We start from the raw sequence: 25,733 nt of genomic DNA on the forward strand, positions 1-25,733 counted from the left end.
TCTCCAGAACAGAGACAAATGTGGTGCTAGGAAGCAGGACTTCTTGGGTTCGAAGACCAGCTTTGTTACTGACGTGCAGTGTGACCTTGGTCACTTCCCCTCTCTCTCTACCTCAGTTTCCCCATTTGCAAAATGAGGTTAATGATATTGATCTACCTCAAAGGGGTGTAGTGTGGGCCAATTAACTCGGTAACTTATGCAGAGTGCTTAAAAAATATGCAGTTGTCACGAATCTGATCTCAGTGACCCTGGTGTAAATCCAGAGCGACCCCGCTGAAGTCAATGGAAGCAGGGCCCGATTCTGATCTCAGTTACTCCAGTGTAAATCTGGAGTGACTCCACTAAAGGTAATAGTCACGACCTGATTATGGTTTCAGTTACCCGGCTGCGAATCCAGAGTGACTCTAATGCAGTCAGTACAGTCAGGGCTGGATTCTGATCTCAGTGATCCTGGTGTAAATCCAGAGTGACTCCTCCGCTGAGGTTAGAATGTGTCCCCCAGTCTGCTGATTAAATCCTCGTATCTATAACGGCACAGTCAGTTAAACAGCTGTGATCCAAACCAGGCATATTTGGGAGAGAGAGAGAGAGAAACACCACACTGATCTCTGGACAGGGGATGTCAGATGTGAGTACAGTGACAGGCAATACAGAGGCGAAATTGCCACCTAACCAGCACCCTGATTGGACAGGGTGATCTCACTAAAAGAGCAGGAATCAGGAAGTGTTGGAGGGTGTGTGGTGTAATGGGGCGGTCTCCTGCAGCCTGAGTCCTTCCCACTTCTCAGGGGGCAACAATCTCTTTGCTTCCCGTGGCACTCAGCACTGAACTGCAGTTTCCTGACTCTCTCTGCTGACCAGGAAGCTGCATGGAGGCCCCTGGGAGAAGTGACCTGCTGAGGAAGCTGAAAGCCCTGGGCAAGGAGGAGTTGGAGGGGTTCAAGGATAAGCTGAGTGAAGTCCTGCTGGAGAGGGGATCTGAGCCCATCCCCGTAACACCAGCTGACCCAGCAGCCCTAACCGACCTGCTGCTCAGACACTGCAGAGGGGACTCAAAAGTGGTTCTGAAAGTCCTGGAAGATGTTGAAGCCAGACTCCGGAAAGGTAAATCGAGAGCTGTCTCGATTGCTCTTCACTTGAGTTACAACACATGCACATACATCTTCTACAGGGTTAGCTGATAGGCCCCCATGGCCCAGGTGCAGTGGTTTATGGGCAAACATCCCAGACAGACATGCCAAACCCACACAAAACAAATGCAGAAATTTGGCTTGTTTTTGGCTTAATTGGCTGGTGAGTTGCTTGTTAGCTGGTTTTTGGCTTGTAACTTGTTGCTTGTGGCTTCTTCTTTTTTGATTGGCTCCCAGCAAGCAGGAGCAAGGGGGGGAGAGAGTCGGGGTGCACAGTGGGCCCACCCCAGTCTCAGACTGCACCCTGGGGGGATCTAGTCACATAGAGTGTTGGGGTTCTTAGGGATTGGCTTGTTTTGGCCTTGTTTTGAAATGGGGTTAGCTTGATTTTTGGCTTATTGTGAAAGTCGGGGTGCTTATTTACCGCGTAAAAGTTGGCACCTGTGATTCCAGAGTGCCCTGAGCCTGGCTGACTTTTTTTTTGCATGGCCTTATGGGAGAACTTGTCTGTGTAAGGGCAGAGAGTGGGAGAGCTGTGGATGGAAAGGTCAAATGAGTAACAGCTCCCATGATCCAGCCTTCTTCTGCCTGTTCCAGAATTCCACTTTCCCATGATGCTTGTGAGTATGGGTTATTCACTTGAGAGCAGGGGTGCTGCCCAAACCCTGATGGAGATTGGGGGCGGGGCAGTTGTGCTGGGCCCTGGACAGACACGCTGAGAGACAATCCCTGCCCCAGAGAATTTCCTATCTAAACAGACAGGGCAGAGAATGGGAGGTTAATAATGGGGATCAGAGGCCCAGACAGTCAGTGACTTTCCCCAAATTTCACATGGGTCTGTGGCCAAACTGCAAATGTAACCCAGATTTCGAGGGCCCTTTGCTAGTTCCTTAACCACAAAACCAGCCTGCTGTCCTATCAGGATAGGGGCCCTGCATGCAGGGTGGATTTGATTTAAATCAAATTGATTTAAATCACTAGTCAGGAAGATTCCATTTAATCATGGCTTTCTACACAAAAGTGCATTCTGGTTGGTTGTTATAACCTTAATACATATTCTTCACAACTCAGAGATAGGTGTAGGTTTCATTTTTAGAAGGTACACACTGTACATTTTTTAAGTGATTTATTTTGAAAACTTTTCAGATGAGTTTTACAGCCATATGAGAAAATGAATGATTGTTTGGTTATTTCATTTACCAAAGGTAATTGAAGCAGATATTTATGAAGTCATTGGGAGGTGAACTATCTCCAATTCAACAGGTTAATCAATATTTGGAGGATTTTTTTGCCATGCTGTATTAGGAGGAGAACACCATCAGACAGACATTTAAATTGTTTTATTTAACTAAAACAACAAAGTTAAGTATTCTGGATTTTTTCTTCAACATCAGACATACAATATTTTAACAAAACAAGCATATGTCCCTCGCTTCTCACATTTCTCTCCAGACTTCTTCTCCTTGTCCAGATCTATTCTGCCCCCAACAATCTTCTATTCATTGAACTTTTTGAAACTTTGCACTTTTAGAGAGAGGTAAGGGATTGACTCTGTGCACACAAATTTGCAGAGGGACAATAGAGTTGAGGTCTGTTATTTCTCACCTCTATATATTTATTTATTTAAAAACATTTTTGCCATTAACAAGCATGTTACCCCTGGAGACACAAATCCACAGTTTGAGAACTGCAAAACTAAGCATCTCTGACGGTATCTTCCAGACTGAGCACTGAGTCTCAGTGGGTAGATAGAAAGAGTAACCTAAATAATCTATACAGAAGCCTGTGGAACCCCATAAGATTGGTTCCCTAATCCATGAACTATTGGAACTCATTTACAAAACTTTTCTAAAACATTATATGAATATATTGTCTCATACTATAAAATTAAAATTTATAATCCCTCTTCCATGATAAGATACATTATAGCTCAAAGATATTTCAATTAAAACTATCTTTAGATAGGTTTTTTCTTCAGAAAGCATTTTATCAAAAACATCCGATTTTTTTAAATTTTATTTTTTTTAAAATCATTGATTTTTATCCACCCTGCCTGCATGTATAGGAGTATTTCCTCTTTTGTAGCAAATGTTATACAAGTGAGATTTCAGTTCTCAGTGGCTGACACTCTAACTCTCATTTTGCTCAGTCCTTATTCAGACGAATCCGAGTGGAACTTAGTAAAGGGAAGCTACTGGTCTAGTGGATTGTGGGGGCTGAGGGTCAGTGGAACTAGAGAATAGCCTGCCAAAATTATATGACCACAGTGAGCTGTAGCTCACGAAATCTTATGCTCAAATTAATTTGTTAGGTGCCACAAGTACTCCTTTTCTTTTTGCAGATGTTTTAAAGATTCCTTCCTTTAGCTCATTCCTCCTTATCTTAAGCTTTTGTTTCCTTCTGCTCTTAAAGCTTGAAGTGCCCCGTCTTGCTTTGTGTTGTAATTGACACCGCTGCTCAGGTGACAGATGAAGTTAGCTGTAGCTCACGAAAGCTTATGCTCAAATGAATTTGTTACTTTCTAAGGTGCCACAAGTCCTCCTTTTCTTTTTTGAGAAACTATCTGCTTTATCATCATCAGCAGTGTAAACAGCTATTATCCATGTGAATGGAGAACTGATTTGACAGCACCAGGCAGCAAGGAAGTTTCCCTTCTTTCTCCTTGCAGAGCCTTGGAAACATAACTGATATAAACCAACTACTAGGGGCAGACTTGATCTAGTGTTGTTCCTAAAGATCTCAGGTTATTCTGGACCTGTGTGGAAAAATAGTTTTTTTGGGGTGGGGGGGAGGTTACTGAAAAATTCTGAAAAATCGGGGCTGGGGGATTCCTTTTGCATCAAACTGAAAATTTAATACATTAATGGCAACCCCAAAAATGTAAAAATGTTCATTTTAGGTTTGTTTTGACTTGAAACTTTGTTTCACTTTTGGCTGTTTTAAAGCGTTTTTTGATTGCTTAAAAAAAAAAAAATTAAAGGATGCTGGACACAAAAAGTTTTGTTTTGAAGTGAAAAATCAAAATGTTTCCAATATGTCAACGTGAAATATTTCAGATTTCTTTGGAGTTTCTTTTTAAAGGTTTTTTTTCTAAATAAACAAGTCAGCCAAACTGATACCAATTCACAGAACATTTTGGTGTGGCCTGAAGCTGAATATATATATATTTTTTGGGGGGCCGACAAAAAGTCATATGAAAATTTTTTATCCATCTCTAGTCCTGGCCTGTTTTTACCTTTCAAATTCACTCTCTCCTAAGTCTCTCCCACAGCTTCCAGCCACCCACAACAAGCGCAGAAGCCATCCACTTGCACTAAAGCAGGAGATTCAGGTGAGTTGTGCTGAGCACACGAAAATCTGGCCCTGTGGTCTGTTGTATCTCTTTATCCCAAGCTCATGGTGGAGGTACCGGAGTATCTTACAGAGCTGTGTGTCTGTCATGTAATGCTAATCTTTGGCTGTCTCCCTCTCTGTCTGTCTGGGTGTTGGGGGGCTAGAAGAGCGTCACTCCAGGGTTACAGAGTAGCAGCCGTGTTAATCTGTATCCGCAAAAAGAAAAGGAGTACTTGTGGCACCTTAGAGACGAACAAATTTATTTACTGTATGCATACGATGAAGTGAGCTGTAGCTCACGAAAGCTTATGCTTTAATAAATTTGTTCGTCTCTAAGGTGCCACAAGTACTCCTTTTCTTACTCCAGGGTTAGTGCGCTCTCCTCTGATCTGGGAAGCCAACTCTCTAGTACCTCTCCATGGAGAACTCCTCTTCTCTCTCTTATCTTTAGGACCAAAGAGCCACTTCATGCATTCAGGCGATGAGATTCCCCCTGGTGAAGGAGGGACGCTAGCATCTGGTGAGTTGAGAATCGCTCAGGGTGATGACAGGGGCCCTGGGGGAAATTCACTGCTGTGATGGACCGTGACAGCCTCAGGGCTGTATGTCGGACCTAAGTCATTGCAGGGGTTTGGGCCTGTTTGATTTTTCCCCTCAGGGAGGGGCCACATGGGGGTTGTTGTCTGATTTTAGGAGGTTAATATTATTAATTTGGATAGTATGGGTTATAGGCTCGCTAATCAATCTGATCAGAAGATAACAAGGTTCTTGTCCCAGAATCTGGCTACACAGAATATGCACAGGACCCTCGGGGGCATGACAAGACGCTCACACCGAGACCAATATAGTCTTAAAGACTTTTACTGAGATAAAAAGGAATTATAATCAAATAGTAATCAAATGGTAACATAACCAGAGTTACAAATGCGATACTATTATTTTAAATATACATATGATATTATATACTATAAAGTTTTTGATTAATATACTCACACCGTTCCTGGATGACCTGGTTATAAGAGACCAAGGACCAGCCTCGCCTCGGGTTCTTCAATTCTTTTGAGTGGGAGGTGCAGATCTTAGCTCCACCTTCTTCTAAGAGCTATTGAAGCTGACTTAGAATTTCACTTAACTAACAGACTAATAAACTAAGAAAGATGCCTGAAGCTTAGATTCGTAGACACTTAGATTATATTAGATAATGGTGTATTGTAGCATGGTGTGTCATCCCTTTTATAGGACATGGGTGCTTGAGCCCTCCTATGTCCAAACTTAGTTTCCTCACCCACCAAAATGTTGGGGTACACTTACTCCATAGGCTGGTATGTGTGTACGTATTGATGACATTTACGTACATATTAATGACATTAGATCATTCACACCTTTGTTATTTTTGTTCTCCTGGTTATTTCGGTTCTTTCCTTGTGGTGTACCTGTTTACAGAGGGCATGAACTTCGGAAAGCCCCTATGCCCCCCTGCTTCAACGCATCCTTTATCTATCTAAGTTAAAGGTCGCTACCATATATGGACCTTATGCTTTAACTTATCACTATCTATCTAGGTGAAAGCATACATATGTCTGGGACCTAACTTTGCCTTCGCATAACATATAGGGTGTGGCCTGTAGGTCTCTTGTGTTACAGCCAAACTACTTTAATATACATCTATAAACTTATTATAATAAAACAAACAATCAAAACTATAAGAAAGGAGATACAGGTAAGCAAGGTAGCCTTATAGGCTACAGGGTTGATAGAGGAAAGCAAAACCTGGGGTTGGCTTCCTGGAGTAGGTGCTAAATTTCATTCCCCTTTTCCTTCCAAAACATGCAACTTAAAGAGCATTTCAGTGTTGGGTGGATGATCTCTGTGTGGAATGGCTGCTATCCAGCTGATATGCCCCACCCCAGAGGTGGTTACGTTTCAGTGTATGGGTGAATAATATTTTCTGCATGCACAAGAATCATAGTTCCTTCACATATACATATAGACATGCCTCATCTGGAATACGGTTTTACTGCATGTTCACTTTCTTTTTTCTTACTGTAACAGGTTGGTGAGAGACCCTCACAGGAAATAAACACTTCAGGCCAGCTTCTGATCTCCGTTACCCCAGTGTAAATCTGGCTTTGGCTCCAGTGAGATCAAGATAGTTATTCTGGATTTACACCAGGATAAGTGAGATCAGAAGCTGCCCCTAACCTCATTAATTTCAGCCGAGTCCCTCTGGATTTACACCAGGGTTGCTGAGATCAGAATCTCTCCCTAACCCAATTGACTTCAGTGGGGTGGCTCCAGATTTAGCCAGATTCATAATGCCTTTATATAAACCAATGGTGTGGCCTCATTGGGGATACTTTGTGCAGTCCTGGGCACCCCATCTCCAAAGGGATATTGCAGGAGTAGAGTGGGGGTCACAGGTGGGTGATAACAATGATCAGGGAGCTGGGAAAACTCTCCTATGGAGAGAGATTGAAAAGACAGGGATTGTTACATTAGAAAGGAATTGAATAAGAGGGGACATGATAAAAATATGTAAAATTACAAAGGGCATGGAGAAGAGAGATCAGGAGCTTCAGTTCTCCTCTCCTCCTAACACAAGAACAAGGGGCCATTCGATGACATTGGAAGATGGCCAATTCAAAACCGATGAAATGAAATCCTTTCCATATAAGGTGTAATTAGCTGGTGGAACTTACTGCCACAGGAAGTCACTGAGGCCAAGAATTTAACAAGATTCAAGAAGGGATTTAAGATCTATTCATATGGATCACAAGAATATCCCGAGTTAGCATAATTCCTAATGATATATATTTTGCAGGGGATATTGAGCCTCCTGCTTCAGGGTTTAAGCCAGTCTCTATTAGAGACCAGGATGAGACCTATGTGGGAGACAGATTATCCAACATCTGCGACTACAGGGTTCCTACACCTGCCTCTGGAGGTGCACCTGATGCTGGCCACTGCCAGAGGACACTAGGCTAGATGAATCCTGTGTTCTTACCTGTGAGAAGCACTCTGGGCCAAAGGGTGCTAGGGACCTGCGTTAGATATTCATATTGATTTATTCATACTGTAATTCCACACTCCCCAGCGATTGCCTTCATGAAGAGGCATCTTTCCTTCACTGGCTCCAAGGCCGAAGCTGCAGGTGAGTGAGGCTGAAATTGACCGGGCGAAGTGGGGTAATTTGAGGGGCCTGAGTGGATAGAATCCAGATGCTGCCTTGGCCTGCTGCTTGGACCATCCGCACAACGTCCCCCTTTAGCCGCGCTGGATTTAATCTGTTGATTGCTGGCACCGTCATCAGGCTGCCTTTCTTCCCTGCACTGATTGGCTGTTGGTTCCAATCTCTCCCTCACGCTCTCTTCCCCTCCACATCTGCTCCTCACCAGGGGTGAAAGTAACTTAAAGGACTTACCGGTACTCCGGAGTCCTGAGCAGGGGCGCGTGGCCTCAACCGGAAGAGGCGGGGCCGGGCCCTTTAAATCAAGATTTAAAGGCCTCAGGGCTCCGGCTGTGCCTGGGAGCCCTGGGGCCTTTAAATCACCCCAGAGCTACCAGCTGCAGAGGCGGCTGGGAGCTCAGGGGCGATTTAAAGGGCCCCGAGCTGTGGCCACTGCTACCGCAGCGGAGCTCCGGGCCCTTTAAATCACCGCCGGAGCCCTGCCGCCGCTACCCCAGCGGCTCTGGAAGCGCTTTAAAGGGCCAGGGGTTCCGGCGGCTGCAGGAAGCCCCGGGCCCTTTAAAGCGCCAGCTTGGGGAAGCCGGTCCCGTCCCATCACGGCGTACTGGCTCTTGACCGGTATGCCGGACTGGACCGGACCAGCTTGCTTTCACCTCTGCTCCTCACACCCTCCTCCATCACCCGCTCCCCTGTTCCCTTTCCCTTTGTCTCTTTGTTTAGCTAATCTCTACCTACATTTTTTTTTTTTAAATTTTTAATATCCTCCAGGCTGCAGAATCTGCCTGTGCTCTGGTCTCATTTGCTTTTCACCAACCCCAAAAAACCCCAATGGCACTGAAAAACTAATCCCCTGCAGAATGTGTTACTTGAAATAATATCTCCCTGTCTGCTGCAGGAAAACAAAGCAGGAAGGAGGATCCCACTGGGGACAGCTGGGGAACGGACAAATGCAAACTGTGTCCCAGGGAGGAGGTAAGGGATTAGGTGTAATTTTTTCCCCTTGCTCATTTCCGTCAGTCTCTTTCCCTTCTCTGTGGTTTCTGGCTGTGATTTCACCCTCGGAGCTGAGCCAGGGGTATTCTAACACCTCCACTGTTTAGATCAGAGAAAGTTTATTTAGGCGGGATTGTGCCTGGTGGGCCAGTCAGGTGATGGCAAATGGAGGAATCGGAAACTATTTAAGGATATGTCTTCACGGCAGAAATTCTTAATTACTGTTATTTATTAGGTGTATTACGGTAGCCTGTAGGAGCCGGGGTTATGAACCAGGACCCCATTGTGCTGGACTCTGTATGTTATTTATTAGGTGTATTACGGTAGAGCTCCAGCCATGGACCACAGAACAAAGAGCGTTCAACTCGGGTTAAAATAGCAGCGTAGATATGGCCATTCAGCTTTAGATTCAGATCAGCAGCTCACGTTCAACCCTGGCTGCCCTGTAGGCTTCAACGTGAGCTACTAACCTGATTTAAAAGCCGAGGTACTGTGTGTTTGCCGCTGTTTTTACCTGTCGGCTAACCCAAGTTAATACAACACCTTGTCTTTGCAAGGAAGACGTGTTCCCCGTGTGCCTTTGTCAGTGTCTGTCTGTTGGGGTACGTCTACACAGCAGCTGGGCGGTGTGATTTTCAGCTCGGTGGACGGACGCATACTGGCTCTGCTTCAGCTCATGCCCCAAAATGGTCATGTGGCCGCGGAGCTTGGGCGAGATTGTATTCGGGCTAGCCTGTGTTGCCACAGTGTTACTTTTTAGGCCCCCGCTGCTGTGTAGACTTAGCCTGAGCCTGTAATGTCATAGATTCACAGATTTTTTTTAAGGCCAGAGAGGACCATTCTGATCATCTAGTCTGACCTCCTGCATAACCCAGGCCAGAGACCCTAACCCAGTAATTCCTGCATCAAGCCCATAACTTCTGTTTGCACTAGAGTGTAGCTTTTAGAAGACATCCAGTCTTGAGGGAAAGATTGCAGTTGATGGAGAATTCACCACACCCCTAGGTCAGTAGTTATTCCAGAGGCCTTATGTATAGTCTGAATTTGTCCAGCTTCAGGTTCCAGCCACTGGATCTCATTGTGCCTTTGTCTGCTAGATGATCAGAATGTAGACTGGGGAGAGCGGGGTTGGAAACCCTCTGTCCCCTTCAAGCACGTCTAAAGGGATCATGTCAGTTGCATTTATTAAATGCTGGGTTTCAGATCTCTCTCATAATGCATCATCAGAATGGGCAGTGCACACACCATTTCCCTTCATCTTTTGGTGTCTGCTGTGCTATTTGTAACAGAGCCTGTTTTTACATCAGGAGTCTGGCCAAATGCAGGTCAGAGGCCAAATCAGTTGTTTACATGCAGCTCTTCTTAGCTTCAGTGGGAGATATTCATGTAACTAAGGGAATAGCTGAGCCCTGGATTGAATGACTGAATCGATCCGGAGTAGTCCCATCTCTCCTGGCAGAGGTGTTTATCTCACCCACCTCAGTGCAGCCGGTAGCTTAGAGAGACGATTCATGACTCTACAGAACCTCTCTTCCTGCAATCCAGAGTGTGATCACACCTGACGGTTGTCAGAGAGGATCCCACCTCAACTAGCTAAAGATAACCAGGCATCGTAGTTGTGACCTGGGGCATCTTGGTCACCTGGGAAGCATCCGACCGTGGAGCTGGAATTCAGCTGATCACTGAGTCCTCTCTGCCAAATGCACTGCAAGGGTCCCAGGCCACAGCAACAGCTCCCAGCTGAATACTAGGCTACAGCAGACAAGATTTCCTCCTCACAAGAGCTCTGAAGTGGGAAATCCCCAGTGATGCTGAGTTAATGCCAATTCCTGTGTTTTAGGATCCTCCAGAAGAAATACACCCTGAGACTGTTCGGGGCACAGATGGGAACCAGGAGACGTACAGGTGAGGACTGGGGCTGGGAGGTTGAAGTCACCCCCTCTGCAGGCGTCTCTGTCTGTGTGCACAGGCCAGCTCCTATTGCACCTGAGACCTTCTCCACACTAGAGAATTTCACAATAAAATTCTCACTGGCGCTAAACCCCATTTATTTGCCCCCGAGGGAACGGTGACCTAGACAAGGTTCTTCTGGCTTTCGGTGTGTCAATTAAATAAGCAGTGAAATTATCGAGGGATACATGGCAATAACCACAGGAATGGTGACCGTGATTGTGAAAGGCTCAGGCAGATTAGAGAAGCTACAAAGGCAGAAAACGCAATAATAATGGGGGATTTCAACTACCCCCTTACTGACTGGGTACGTCACCTCAGCACAGGAGGCTGAGATAAAATTTCTAGACCCCGTAAATGACTGCTTCGTGGGACCGACCGGGGGAGAGGCAATTCTTGATTAAGTCCTAAGCGGCGCACAGGATGTGGTCCAAGAGGCTAATATAGCTGAACTGCTCGGTAATAGCAACCATAATATAATTATGTAATTAAATTTAACATCCTTGTAGGGGGAGAAATGCCAGAGAAACCCACCACACTAGCAGTTAACTTCAAAAAGGGGAACTACACAAAAATGAGGAAGCTCGTTAAATTAAAAGGAATAAGGGTAAAATGCCTACAAGTTGCATGGAGACTATGTTAAAAACACAATAATAGAGGCTCAAACTAAATGTATACCCCCAAATAATAAAAATAAAAAAACCCCAAACAAAGAAACAAACAAAACCCAGAGGACCAAAAATGCCACCATTTGTAAACAGCAGAGTAAAAGTGATGGTTAGAGGCAAAAAGGCATCCTTTAAAATCTGGAAGTTAAATCCTTCTGAGGAAACTAAAAAGTCTGGCAAGTCAAGTGTAAAAGTATAATAAAGCAGGCCAAGAAAGTTTTTGTGTCCTTAGCTAGTTGCTCTTCAAATTCTAACAGCAAAATTGTTTTTAAGTACATCAGAAGCAGGAAGCCTGCCAAACAGTCAGTGGGGTCCTTGGACGACCGAGGTGCTAAAAGAGCACTCAAGGAAGACAAGGCTGTTGCAAAGAAGCTAAATGAATTCTTTGCATTAGTTTTTACTACAGAGGATGTGGGGGAGGCACTCACCTCACAGCTGTTCTTTTTGGGTGACAAATCTGAAATACCGTCCCAAATTGATGTGTCAATAGAAGAGGGTTTAGAACAAGCTGAAATCTAAGCAGTATTAAGTCACTGGGACCAGGCTGTATTCATGCAAGAGTTCTGAAGGAACTCAAATATGAAACTGCAGAACTACTAACTGTGATATGTAATCTATCGCCAAAATCTGCCTCTACCAGAGGATAGCTAATGTAACGCCTACTTCTAAAAAAGGCTCCAGAGGTGATCCTGGCAATTACAGGCTGGTAAGCCTAACTTCAGTACTAGGCAAATTGATTGAAACTATAGTAAAGAGCAGAATTATCGGATACATAGGTGAACATGATATGTTGGGGAAGAGTCAACATGGGGAATCACGCCTCACCAATCAGTTAGAATTCTTTGAGGGTGTCAACAAGCACGTGGACAAGGATGATCCAGTCAATATAGTGTTCTTGGACTTTCAGAAAACCTTAGACAAGGTCTCTCACCAAAAGCTCTTGAGCAAATTAAGAAGTCATGGGATAACAGGGAAAGAGCTCTCATGGATCAGTAACTGGTTAAAAGACGGGAAACAAAGAGTAGGAATAAATGATCAGTTTTCGCAATGGAGAGATAAACAGTGGGGTTCCACAAGGATCTGTACTGGGTCCTGTACTGTTCAGTATATTCATAAATGATCTGGAAAAGGGGGGGTGAACAGTGAGGTGGCAAAATTTGCAGATGATACAAAATTACTTAAGATAAGTCCAAAGGTGACTGCGAAGTTACAAAGGGATCTCAGGTTTCAGAGTAACAGCCGTGTTAGTCTGTATTTGCAAAAAGAAAAGGAGTCCTTGTGGCACCTTAGAGACTAACCAATTTATTTGAGCATGAGCTTTTGTGAGCTACAGCTCACTTGACTGGGTGACAAAATGAGAGATGAAATTCAATGTTGATAAGTGCAAAGCAATGCACATTGGAAAACATAATCCCAGCAATACATACAAAAGGAAGGGGTCTAAATCAGCTGTTACCACTCAAGAAAGAGATCTTGAAGTCAGTGTGTGTAGTTCCCTGAAAACATCTGCTCAGTGTGCTATGGCAGTCAAAAAAGCTAACCGAATGGTAGTAACCATTGGGAAAGGAATAGATAATAAAACAGAAAATATCACAATGCCACTATATAAATCCATGGTAGGCCCACACCTTGAATATTGCATGCAGTTCTTGTTGCATCATGTCAAAAAAGATATATTAGAATTCAAAAAGGTATGGAAAAGGGCTACGAAAATGATGAGGAGTTTGGAACAGTTTCCATATGAGGAGAGATTAAGAAGACTGGGCTTGTTCACCTTAGAAAAGAGATGACTAAGTGGGGATATAATAGATGTCTGTAAAATCCTGAATGGTGTGATGAAAGTGTTATTTACCCCTTTACATAACGCAAGAACCAAGCGTCACTCAATGAAAGTGATAGGCAGCAGGCTTCAAACAAACAAAAGGAAACTTCTTCACACAACGCACAGTCAACCTGTGGAACTTGTTGCCAGGGGATGTTGTGAAGCCCAAAAGTATAACTGGGGTAAAAAAAAATCAGATAATTTTGTGGAGGATAGGTCTGTCAATGGCTATTAGCCAAGAGAGTCAGGGACACAGCCCTGCTCTGAATGTCCCTAAACCTCCAACTGCCCAAAGCGGGGACTGGGTGATGGGATGGATCATTTGCAATTGCCCCTGTTCTGTTCATTGCCTCTGGTACAGGTCACTATCAGAAGACAGGACGCTAGGCTAGATGGACCGTTGGTCTGGCCCAGTATGTCCGTTCTTATGTTCTTGTAGTGGTTCCTCCTTGTCAACCTTGGAGGGAGGCCACTCCGCCTTGCTACGCCACCTAGCAGCCGATAGCCAACTGACAAGGGATTAGTGTGGTAAGGGTCAGAAAAGAGTCTAGGGCCCTGGCTCCTTTGGCAGGGCAGCAGAGCGGGCAGTCTTTTAGCCCAGCTCCCTGGCTGGGCAGACAGCAAACAATCAGGCTCAAGCCCTCTGGGTGGAGCAGAGCAGTAGCAATCTACAGTAAACACAGACAAGCCATCCGGCCTAAATTGAGTAGGCTGCCACCCCGGGGTGGGGTTGGCAGTAGGGGGACCCGGGCCCACTCTACTGCACCGGGTCCCAGTCCAGCACCCTACCAGTGGCGAGTGGTCCCTCCAGTGGGTCAGCGGGGGTTCTACTGAAACATGCTGACTGTGGTTTCAGCAACACAGCCAGACTAATGTCTCGTTTCAGAGTAGCAGCCGTGTTAGTCTGTATCCGCAAAAAGAAAAGGAGGACTTGTGGCACCTTAGAGACTAACCAATTTATTTGATCATAAGCTTTCCAATGAAGTGAGCTGTAGCTCACGAAAGCTTATGCTCTAATAAATTTCTTAGTCTCTAAGGTGCCACAAGTCCTCCTTTTCTTTTTGTAGACTAATGTCTGGTTTCCCTGGGCTACTTCCTACCCCTACCTGTTCGTAGGGCTCAATTGCTTGCAGGTCCTCAGTCTCCTTGGGGTACTCGGCAGCCGGCAGTTCCGGCGGCTCCTGGGGTTATTCCTCCAGTGGCAATCCTGGCGGCTCCTCAGGGTATTCAGCCAACGGCAGCCGCCGCAGTTTTCCCTCCCTCAGCGTCCTGCTCAAAGGGCAGGGGTTGGTACAGCTTGGTCCCTGGTCCCGGGCCCAGCAGCAAGTCCGACTCCTTCCCTGGCTCCGGCCAACTGAGCTGGAGGCCCCGGTTCTTATGCTTCCTGTTCTGCCCCTCTGTTTCTGGCATGAGGGGGCGGCCCTGCCTGGCTCTGCCCACCAGAGGATGGGGAGTGGTTCCCCCTGTCAGCCTTGGAGGGAGGCCACTCTGCCTCGCTACAGTTCTTATGAGAGCAACCGAGTTAGTCCAGGAAATGTGGGCTGGTTCCATCTGTTCTTTTATTTTTTCCCTCCCCGCACTGTGCAGGGTTCACCTCCCCGGGGCAGGCTTGTTCCGTTGCTCTGAAACCGAACTGGGGTTTGAGGCGAGGGCAGCCGTTACTGTCCAATACAGATACGGCTTCTGGGATCAGCATCTGAGTGTGTGGAGCACTCCTAAATGGATGATCGCTGGCCCTCTGTTCAGCATCCAGGCAGAACCGGCCGGGGCCGTGGCAGCCATTCACCTCCCGCACTTCCTGTGTCTCAGAGGTACGGTAGCCAAGGGCAATAACTGGACTTGACACCTTAACGAGAACTGGGAGGTGGAGCCCAAACCATGTGCCCCAGACAGAACTGTTCGCCTCCCTCTTTTCATGTGTTTCAGAGGCAAGGTAGAAAAGTAATAATTGTAATCCCAATCATACCTATCGCAAATATAGGTGTATTAATATTAATTGGCCATTCCTCACAGCTAGAGCGGGGCAAAATTCTGTGCATTAACCTTTGTAGATTTGGCAACACCAAAAAGTTTCACTAATCTTTGTCCCTCCCCCCCGAATTATTTTTTTTTTGTGCTGGGGGGAGCCCAAAACAAAAAATTATGAAAAAAATTGAAATGATTTATTTTAACGTTTTTGAAAATAATTTTTTTTGGTTTTTCATGTGTTTTTTTTTTGTTTGTTTCCAAATTTCCTTTCATTTTATTTTTAAAAGTTCAAAATCCTTTAAAAATGGTCGAAACTGAAACAAAATGTTTCATTCCATCCGAAACAATTTTTTTTTTACTTTCAAAATTCCAACAAACTAAAATATATGTTTTTCGCCCACCTTTAATCACAATGCATAATCGCTATCATGACGAGGGTCACAGTTGTGACCCTATCAGACACTATCAGAAATATTACTGCAATCCCAATGGCTATGTTAATCATATTTACAACCATAGTTGCAGTCCTAATCAATCACAATTATAATCAAATAATAATTTTTACTTGAATTTTAATCACACCCATAATTATAATCTTAACTGAAACAACAGCTGTAATCAGAATTTTAGTAATTATTGCAATCTGAACGGAAATGACAGCTATAATTACAATTATAGTCATTGCCACAATCTTAATTGAAATTTCAGTCCTGATCACTGTCACAATTGCTGTCTGAATCAGGATTATATTGATTGTTACAATTTTAATTTTTATTGTAACCTATTTACACTGATGGCAACAAATTTGACTAGTACCATGGTTGTGATCATGATCATGAATGTGGTACTGAGTACTATTAATACGGGGCTTTTCATCCATAGATCTTTGAGTCATTTACCAAGGCAGATTGGAGTAGAAAGACTGGACTGTGAGTTTTGATTTAGCCCTTGGAGTGTAGATTCTACAGGGCTCTTCTCCCATTTCAGGGATCTGTACATACGGACCGTGCTACACTGGACAGCAGCTGCTTGGCTGTCCAGGAGTAAATACAAACCCAGGCTAGCAGGAACTAAGGGAGCAGGCTGGGAGCTCCCAGGGAGCGGGGTCAGACCGAGCAGAGGGAAGGGGGGACATTTGGCGCCAGCATCAGAATCCAAGTAGCCCCCAGAGCTGCTTCCGTAGAGGGGGCAGGAATAGGTGTTTGCAGAATTCAGGTGGATACGTGGCCTCTCTGACAGCAAGAAATCACAACATGCTAATGGAGCATCATTTGCTTTGTGTCCTATTGACAGGGGCTGACACCTCCCGGATGCAAATCGCCCATTTCATCGAGGAGGGGATGACCCTGGAGAAGCCAATGCAAGTGAGGCCGTTCCATGCTGTGCTGGAGAACCCCAGCTTCTCCCTGTATGGAGTGGTCTGGGGGAATCGCTCCAAACCACCAATTCTGATCCACTCCATTGTACTGCTCTACTGGGCACTCAAGATGGCAAAGACGACTCTTCACCTCTACATCATCCCTAACGACCGCTCCCGGTTCAAGGTAACTGAGAATCAGCTACAACCTACAAGCGGTGTGAGCCACCCTGTAGCAGAGAGCATGGAATAATTCACAAGGCATGCAGCTGGTGTGATAGCTGTGCACTGAAACATGTTTCTAAAGACCAGTTTCTGCCACTGTGCATTTCACTCCAACAATTCTCTGCTCTAACACTAGTGTGCTGGCTGACCTTGGGCAAGTCACTTCCCCACTCTGTGCCTCAATTTCCCCGTATTTTTAAAATGGGGATCATGATGTAGACTTCCCTGTGTAATGCACTTTGAGATCTACTGATGAAAACCATTATATAAGAGTTAGGTATTATTATTAATAATATTTTGTTACGTCACCCAGAATGACCTAATAGATTATCAGTGAAAAAATGTATGTTGCTTATGCACCTTCTGTTTTGATCCCAGATTTATTGTGTTCAGATAACCTTAAACTAGACACTTCAAACTTGGCTTGTTCTGTAGATCTCACTGAGACCGAAGCATCAAGCCGATTTTGAAATAAACCAGTTCAGGAGCTTTAAAAATGATAACTGTCTAATGGCAAATGATGATGAAAAATTAATAAACTTGGACTTCTGGGTTGGTGTTCTTGTTTCAGCAGCCTGGGTTATCCAGAAGTTCTTGCTGATCCTTTGTAGTATAATCTTATAGGTTCAGAAACGGAGTCCCAGGCATGGTGGAACTTCTGCGTGGAGTGTGAGGCTGCTGCTGTCCTCATGGAGAATCTGGAGCTGTATGTTGGCTATGTCTACCTTTCCATGTCCTACTACTTTGATAGTCATGAAGTGGCCTCGAGGCCCACAGCCCAGTTCTTGAAGAAGCAGTCCCATGAGCAGGGGGAGCATGCAGAAAAGTTCCTGAAATGCCAGAACAACCAATTGTGCTGCAAGCCATCAAGAAGCCAGAGCAGGGTGAGTCGGGGAAGAGAGTGGAGGCCCTTCATGGTTCGCTGCAGCTGGAGAAGTCTGGGAACAGGTCCTGCTACTCCTCAGTGTCTGAATACCCGGATGAGCAAGTGAAGATTATCAGGCGTCAGGGAGACAATCTCATCAACCTGTTGTCAGGCTTCCTGGGAGTACCCTGATTTGTGAGGCATCTCACTACAATGTGCGCTTAGCATGAGGAAGTCTTGTCTGTGCCTGCCAGGGTCAGCTCCCCAATTCCACGAGCAACACAAGCACTGCCTTTCAGGCCTACATGGGCCACACGCTCTCTCTGCAGGTTAGCTATAGGCACACTCCACCCTTCGAGCCCTCCAAGCATTCTCCTGGAATGTCCGGCCCCCGTTCCAATGAAACACTTGCAGTATTCAGATTTGCTGCTCCCAAAGAAGCAGTACGCACCAGCTTACCAGTTCCACCTCAGATCACCGCTCCACTTAATGCACGGCGCTGAGATATGTTCATAGTGAAAACGAGTACAAGTTTATTTAGCAAAGTAGAGAGATTTGAGAAGTATCAAGTAAAAGTATTGGAGACAGATGGTTACATGTGAAGCAAAATCATCAGCTGCCTTCTAGAGCCTAGACTTAATTAACAAGATACTTTACTGTCCGTTGAAGTTTAGCTCACCCAAAGTCTTCGCAGCATTCTCCTGCCAGTTTGGTTGTGACCCTGCTTTTATACGACCAAACACCCTGACCATTCCCCTCTTCAGTGAAGGATCCATGCTGTACCTCTGTACCCCTCTTTATACTCCCAAAATCTGTTGTCTTTACTTGTAAACAGTCTGCCCCCCCAGCTGTTTTTTGTTTTTCCCCTCAGCTTTCCTCTCTTGCTGCACTTGCAATTTCTCATTAACATCAGGCTCAGTAATGCACATAGGCCTCCACTGTGAAGCTGACTAGACAGAGAGAGAGAGAAACCTGACATGAGTATGTTTATTACCTTCTGGTGACCTGCCTTAACTCGCATACCTTAAGAAGAGAACTTTTCAGTACAGATGCTTAATTCCTGAAGCATTGTCCATGCATACATTGCCTGACGATTATGATGACCAATGGGCTTCTGGCTCTTGGTAAACTAAATAGGCATACATCTGACCCAAAGGATTCCTGGAAAACTCTATGCACCTGCTGAGTCTTCTGCCAGTTGGCACCAAGAGGTTCCCAGGTCACACTTGGGAGTGTTCCAGAATGGCATGGAAGAGCACCTGTTTGGCAAGCACATACTGGAGGAGAGCAGATGGTCTCTCCGTTAGGAAGTTTTGTCCATCGGAGAGACTATGACACACCAGTAAGCTCTTGTTCCTCTGCATATGGTTTGCTGAGAAAATGATGATCTGCAGTGGGAAATTTCTGATCAGAAAAAGAGGTGTGCCCTGGGGTGGCTGGCCTTTTAAGAGGAGATGGATCTCAGCCCCATCTCAGCGCCTCTCCCCAAATGGGGAAAATGAAGATACTCATGATGTGGGTCATGTGACTCAATTAGGCCTCTGGTGTAGGTAAGGTAGTGGCATGGGAGTGAACCAGAGGTTTGTCTGCTGGTGTCTCCAAGCCACAGAGAAGACCAGCCCAGGGAGCGTTTTGGATCTTTTCCTGGGGGCAGCAAAGACTCTAGCTAAAAAGGGCTGGAAGTGGCTGCGCCATGAAGAGCAGAGTTGGGACTGTAATGTGTAAATGTTTAAGCGTGAGGGTATCTAACCCCTGGGACAACTTACCAAGGGCTGTAGTGGATTCTTTCTCACTGGATGGAGAGGGTGATGTTTATCTAAAAGATCTGCTCTCGGTCAAGCAGTGTAGTTGTAGCCATGTTGGTCCCAGGATACTAGAGAGACCAGGCTGGTGAGGTCATATCTTTTGTCCAGTAAAAGATATTACCTCACCCACCTTGTCTGCTCTAGTTCAAACAGGAACGATTTTAGGGCAGTTCTGTGTATTGCAGGCCACAGGAGGTCAGACTAGATGATCAAAGTGTTCCCTTGTGGCCTTGGAAGCTATGAATCTGTGCAATAAACCAGCTCCAAGCAGGGGTGTTAGTGGCCATGAGGAAGAAGCAGTGGAGTTCTTGAAGAGAGGGAACTGAAGGTGGGGTGCCTACAGGGCCACCCCGTGCCATGAAGGCATGTTCTGGGGGTGGTGTCCCTGTTACAAGGGGAAATGAGTTCCTTGGGACAGGGATTGTCTTTGTACAGCACCTGGCACAATGGGGTCCTGGCCCATGATTGGGGTTCCTGGGTGCTACAATAATACAAATAATTAATCCTAATAATATATGAAATTAATGGATGCAAACTATTCGCCCAGTTCATTATAAAACTAACCTTTACCCGAGAGGAGTCTGCCCTCTTAATGCAAGATACAGCTTTTCTCGGTGTTAGTAACAAAGACCCTTCTTTCGGAGGGCAGCTGTGTGGGAGGGAAAAGGGAACTTGGCAGCCGCTGTTGTGTTTTCTCTGTGTAGCTCCAATAAAGGATGGTGCTTGTATGTTACAGGCCGTTGATGACTATGAAAAGAAGTGCCCATCAAGGCTGGTGTCGACATCTCTTCAGACCCATAAGCCCCTGACCTTTGATTCTCATTATGTTGTGTCCAGTCAATCAAACATAGAGGTGACACCCAAGGTAAGTGAGATGATCCTCTTTTCTTCCATAGAGGCCGGAAAAACATCCTGGTTCTCTGTCCTGATGGGGAGTGGTTAGAGCGGAAGACTGGGAGTTAAAACTCTTGGATTTTGTTCCTGCACCTAATAGGGGATTATGTTATAACGAGTCAGAACAGGGGGCGCTGTGAGTCAGGACTCCTATCTAGTCCCAGCTGTTGATGATAATTTGTCTAGTCAATTGCTTGACCAGGCTTGGTTCATTATTTCGCTATGAAATATACTCAAGAGACTAAATAAACCACGTCAATCAGGCTTATTAGTATGGTACAGGGAAAAGGCTCTGTACGACCCCAGTCTTCGAGGAGCCGGTCTGCGCAGCGATGTTACATTCACCTGGCACAGAAGATGTGCTCCTCAAAGTTACACATTTCAGCAGGTATTGTTTATATGATCTGACAGGCTACACATCTCTTTAGAGCTCACTAAAGTCCAACCCATCAGTTTGTTCCAGTCCCCTAACTTCTTTTGTTCCTTCCTTTTCTTGGTTTTGGATAGCGTTCCAGGTACTGGTCGGTAAAGGTCCTTCCCTAGCTTGTATTAAGACATAAAACAAGGGTATCTTGATCCTGACAAGTTTCCTATCTGTTTGTGCCAAATGCTTACTTCAGCTACTGCAAGGTGTTATGGGACACGTAGCATAAGTGAACACGATTATGGTATAGACCAGTTTAGGCTACGTCACTGTTGCAATATTTGTGCTAATGTTATTGGTGTGTAATGCATACTAATATATATGGTATGGATAATACATATTATTATGATTTTTTTTTATGCTAGCCAGCATATATTAGTCAACACCGCTCTGGAAGAGGAGTGAGGCCTACTGTTTAGAGCAGGGGAGCCTGGGAGTCAGGACTCCTGGCTTCTTTCCCCAGCCCAGGGGGGAGTAGGGCCTATGGGGTTACAGCAGGGGCCCTGGGAGCCCAGACTTCTGGGTTCTATTGTCAGCTGTGGAAGAGGAGTGGGGTCTAGTGGGTTAGAGAAGGAGATTTGGACTCAGGACCTCTGGGTTCTATTCCCAGCGCTGCCATTGTCTGCTGTGTGGACTTTGTGCCTCAGTTTCCCCAAACACAGGACTGGCTGGAGAATGTTTTTGCAATTTAAAAATCTTCTTTGACCTGCTCTAATAAACATACCTTATCCCCTTTCTGAGCCTTGCTGGCTCAAGAGGGGGTTGCCCTGAATGCAATTCATTTGTTTTCAATCAGGAGCTGGAGTTTTGTAACATCCAAGCAGAGTGTCTGCAGTCGTTTATGGAAATCTACACCAAGGACATTCAGGGGGGACTGGAGTTCAGCTTGGCAGAGAAAATCAACAAGGGGCCCATCTGGGAGGCACATGTGAGACCAGGTAGGCTCAGCTCAGCAGGAGATCACGGCAAGGGGAGAGGTTTGTGCCTGGTGCCCCAATCTACTTCTGCTGATAGCTAGTTCAAAACCTTGGAATAGGATCTTAGTTTTTCACCTTCCTCTGTAGCATGGGGCACTTGCTGGAGGAGTCTCTGCACTTTGAAGTCTTTAAACCACGATTTGAGGACTTCAATAGCTCAGACATAGGTTAGGGGTTTGTTACAGGAGTGGGTGGGTGAGATTCTGTGGCCTGCATTGTGCAGGAGGTCAGACTAGACCAGGGGTCTTAAACACGCGGTCCGTGGAGTTATTTTCTGAGGCCCGCCAGCTCCCCGTGGCACCTCCGCCCCCCCAGCCCTCTGCCTCAGGTTCCCCGTTCCTGGCCAATGGGAGCTTCGGGGGAGGTGCCTGGAGGAGTGGCCAGGGCAACACGCAGATCCCTGTGCCCCCGCCCCTCCCTCAGGTCCCGGCCACTTCCCAGAGCAGCGTGGGGCAGGGCAGGCGGGCGGGAGCCTGCCCTGCCCCTGGTGCACGCTGGGCCAGACCCGCCCCCTGAACCCGTCCTGCAGCCGAACCCCCTGCCCTGAGCCCCCTGTTGCACCCCACACCCCTCTGGCACCCTGACCCCCTGCCCTGAGCCCCCTGCCGCACCCTGCACCCCTCCTGCACCCCCTGGGGTCAGGGAGGGGACGGAGTTGGGGTGGGGATTTCAGGGAAGGGGTTGGAATGGGGGCAGAGAAGAGGTGGGAAGAGGTGGGGCAGGGGCGGGGCCTCACGGAAGGGGTGGAGTGGGGGCAGGGCCGGGGCAGCGGGCGGGTGGGGGTGGTCAGTGGTGCGGCCCTCGGGCCAATGTACTCATCCTCATGTGGCCCTCATGGTCCTTTGAGTTTGAGACCCCTAGACTAGATGATCGTAATGGTCCCTTCTGAACTTAAAGTCTATGATTCTTTGGATCCATCTCCTGTCTGACTTCTCATTTTTCTCTCTCTCTTCCAGAGGATGTGACGCTTTCTGTGTCATCTGCCCAAACTCAAACAGGTCAGTAGAAATGTACTCCAGCTCCAGTACCTGGAGAGAGTCCAGCGAAGGGCAACAAAAATAATTAGGGGTCTGGAACACATGACTTATGAGGAGAGGCTGCGGGAACTGGGATTGTTTAGTCTGCAGAAGAGAAGAATGAGGAGGGATTTGATAGCTGCTTTCAACTACCTGAGAGGTAGTTCCAGAGAGGATGGTTCTAGACTATTCTCAGTGGTGGAAGAGGACAGGACAAGGAGTAATGGTCTCAAGTTGCAGTGGGGGAGGTTTAGGTTGGATATTAGGAAAAACTTTTTCACTAGGAGGGTGGTGAAACACTGGAATGCGTTGCCTAGGGAGGTGGTGGAATCTCCTTCCTTAGAAGTTTTTAAGGTCAGGCTTGACAAAGCCCTGGCTGGGATGATTTAATTGGGGATGGGTCCTGCTTTTGAGCAGGGGGTTGGACTAGATGACCTCCTGAGCTCCCTTCCAACCCTGATATTCTATGATTCTATGATTCTATACCTACGGCCATTTCTTCCCTCAGACAGAGCCCTCCAGTGAGAAGATCAGAAAACAGAGCGTTAAACCCCATCTAGTCCGTGGGTTGTGTGGCATAAATGTGCAGCTGTTAAACAGCTGTCAAGATCCACAAGAGAGGTGGCTACACTTCAGCGCTGGAAGAGGCATCTCTGCTCAGTGCTGCTATGTGGCTACCAACTGTTGCACCCCACTCTAGAAATGGCTGCATGTTAGCGCTGGGTGAGAGGTCCCTCTATATCTAGCTGCAAGACTAAATAAGGTGACATTCATTTGGGAAATGTAAGATTATTAAAAGACAGCATGATAAACCTCAGTTCCTTCTCTCTCTCCCCTTCCTAGATGAGCATTTTGTCAACCAGCACCGAGAACGGTTGATCCAGCGAGTGATGGCAGTGGATAGCATCCTGGATTCGTTGTATGGCCCCGTTCTGGACCTGGAGCAAATCCAGAGCATCAGAGCAGAGAGGTCCAGCGTGGAGAAGATGAGGAAGCTGTACGAGCTAGTGCCTAAATGGGACAAGGACTGCAAGGACCGGCTCTACCAGGCACTGAAGGAGAAGCACAGACCTCTAGTGGAAGAGCTTGAGGGGATATAGATTGTCCCTTGGGGGCAGCAACCTTCTAGTGCGGGGACAGGATGTGGTTGAAGATCTCCCAATTCCAAATGACCAGCCCAACAGCCAGAGTCCATCACCCGGCTGACTCTGTTACGGGTTAAGGTCCTCTGCTTCTTAACACACCCAGCTTATTGTGCTAAGGTGAATATTTGTCTCATGATGAGAACAGCTAGGGTGTGGGAGTTGGGATTCCTGGATAGCGTTCCCGGCTCTGGAAGGCGAGTGGGGTTTAATGTTTGGTGAGGGGGCAGGGCTGGGAGTCAGGTTGCCTGGGTTCTATTTCCTGAGCCGAACTCGGGGGAGTGAATTCCAAAGTCAAGTTTCCCTCATGGAAAATGCTCCGCTGGCTACTCACTTATTTAGTCTCCACTTCTTCAGCTGTCTGGTCTGCTGTGCTTCGGAGTCACCTTTGAGACTTCTGCGTAGGCAAAAGTATCCACCCGAACAGATCCAACTACCAAAGAGCTCAAGTGTCTTCACTGATCGCAGGGTAACGTACAGAAATGATATTAAATCTCTCCTGTGGGGTGGGTGTGCTGAGAATCAGACCCCCAGTTTGGGGAGATTAAAGTCCTCTAAGGTCCCCAGTTATTTCCAGTGGTCTGTAGCTAAGGAAATGTGAGTGAGCCATTTCTGATGCCACCTTTGCTGCTGTCAACTAGAATGACTAGTACTTTGCATCGACCCTCCCAGCTGGAATATCAGTACTTTGCACTGACTGAACACCTGGAGTCCAAAGGACTCCCTGTGCTTTTGCAGTTTTGTATCCAGAGAGTGGAAAACCCAATCTATGTAAGCGCCAAGGGGGTCTGAACTGATTGAACAAACTTTCCAGACAACAAGCCTCTCTCTCAAAGGTGTCACATGAGCACTGGGGGACTGGAGGCCTCATGGTACTGCAAATAGAATAGAGCGAATGATGGATTTTCTGGCTTGGGGGCTGAACCAAAAAATCCAAACAAAATAAAACCTGTTCGATTTGAACAGAAAACAGTTTCTTTCCTTCTGTTGTTGAATCGAAAATAATTATTTTAGAAGCGGCCGAAACATTATGAGTCAACGTGAAACCATTTTTGTTTGTTTTAGTCTATTCGGCTATTTCAGGTGTTTTCCATGTTGGTTTTGAATTGGTCAAATTTGAAATCAGAACACCTGTTTCTGATTCAAAAAGTCTAATCAATTTTTTTTCCAACCGAAACTATTCATCGAATTTGACGGGGGTATAGGGCTTTTCTTCACATGGCCAATAATCTTTCTCACCTGAGCAATCACACTGACATCAACCGCTCGTTTTTTCCAACTTCCACATTCTTGGAAGGCAAAAGTTGGGCACCCTGGAGCATCAACAATCTCAACACCATCCTTAGCAGTATATATTTGTCTGGTGAAATCGATGCCTGGGCTGGATGGCATGTAGTGAATGAGATGGGAATTTCATGGATCATCAACGTTAAGGCCAGGAGAGACCATTGTGATCATGTAGTCTGACTTTTGTGTTCACAGGCTGGTGTTTGCCTCTGGTGACAAGAAGTATAAGGTCCATTGTTTTAAATGAATGGCTTATGTATGATTGTGTTCTACTCCAGGGAAAAGTGCTATCCCAGCTCCTCCAGGAACTAAAATCAGTGGTTGTTGATTAAGGCAAGCCAGCCAGGTTGTAACCCCACCCACAAGGTTCCACCTCGCAGGGGAGGCTCACAAGTACTGGTTCAAATAGGTTCTCCGGAGACCAACAGACAAAGAAAGGGCTTTTGGATAAATAGCCTGAGTTTAAACAGACTCAGGGCCTTCTTCCTGATCCAGCAAACAGACAGGACCTTCTGTCCAAGCCAGACTCCAGTCCTTGCAGAAGGGTTGGAAGGGCTTGATCTGCTAGGGCCCCATAAAACAGATGGGTGGCCTCTGGTAAGCTTTTAGTGTGCGTGTAGGTTCTTGTATTGTTTGATATGTTTTCTCTGTAATGTTTTCACCTTAAGAATAAATGTGCTCGCTCAGAAA

General features: G+C 46.2%; 1 protein-coding gene across 5 annotated transcripts; it reads left to right on the plus strand.

Annotated features, from left to right (window-relative positions):
* Window positions 1-818: 818 nt before the first annotated feature.
* On the plus strand, window positions 819-25,733 carry LOC144266950 (NACHT, LRR and PYD domains-containing protein 1b allele 2-like). Of its 5 annotated transcripts, XR_013346511.1 has the most exons (13): window positions 819-1,104; window positions 4,390-4,461; window positions 4,915-4,983; window positions 7,558-7,614; window positions 8,546-8,622; window positions 10,484-10,548; window positions 14,671-14,894; window positions 16,345-16,595; window positions 20,040-20,168; window positions 21,418-21,559; window positions 22,555-22,596; window positions 23,458-23,876; window positions 24,114-25,733. XR_013346511.1 is itself a non-coding variant. In XM_077820543.1 (12 exons), the coding sequence occupies exons 1-12, from the start codon at window positions 870-872 to the stop codon at window positions 23,712-23,714; spliced, it is 1,620 nt and encodes a 539-aa protein (XP_077676669.1). In that variant the 5' UTR covers window positions 819-869; the 3' UTR covers window positions 23,715-25,733. The 5 variants fall into 5 exon arrangements, 4 of the variants coding, with proteins under 4 accessions (XP_077676669.1, XP_077676670.1, XP_077676671.1 ...); XM_077820543.1 differs by having other exon boundaries at window positions 23,458-25,733; XM_077820544.1 differs by having other exon boundaries at window positions 4,402-4,461; window positions 23,458-25,733.

This window comes from Eretmochelys imbricata, chromosome 6, assembly GCF_965152235.1.
Source record: "Eretmochelys imbricata isolate rEreImb1 chromosome 6, rEreImb1.hap1, whole genome shotgun sequence".
Taxonomy (NCBI): domain Eukaryota; kingdom Metazoa; phylum Chordata; order Testudines; family Cheloniidae; genus Eretmochelys; species Eretmochelys imbricata.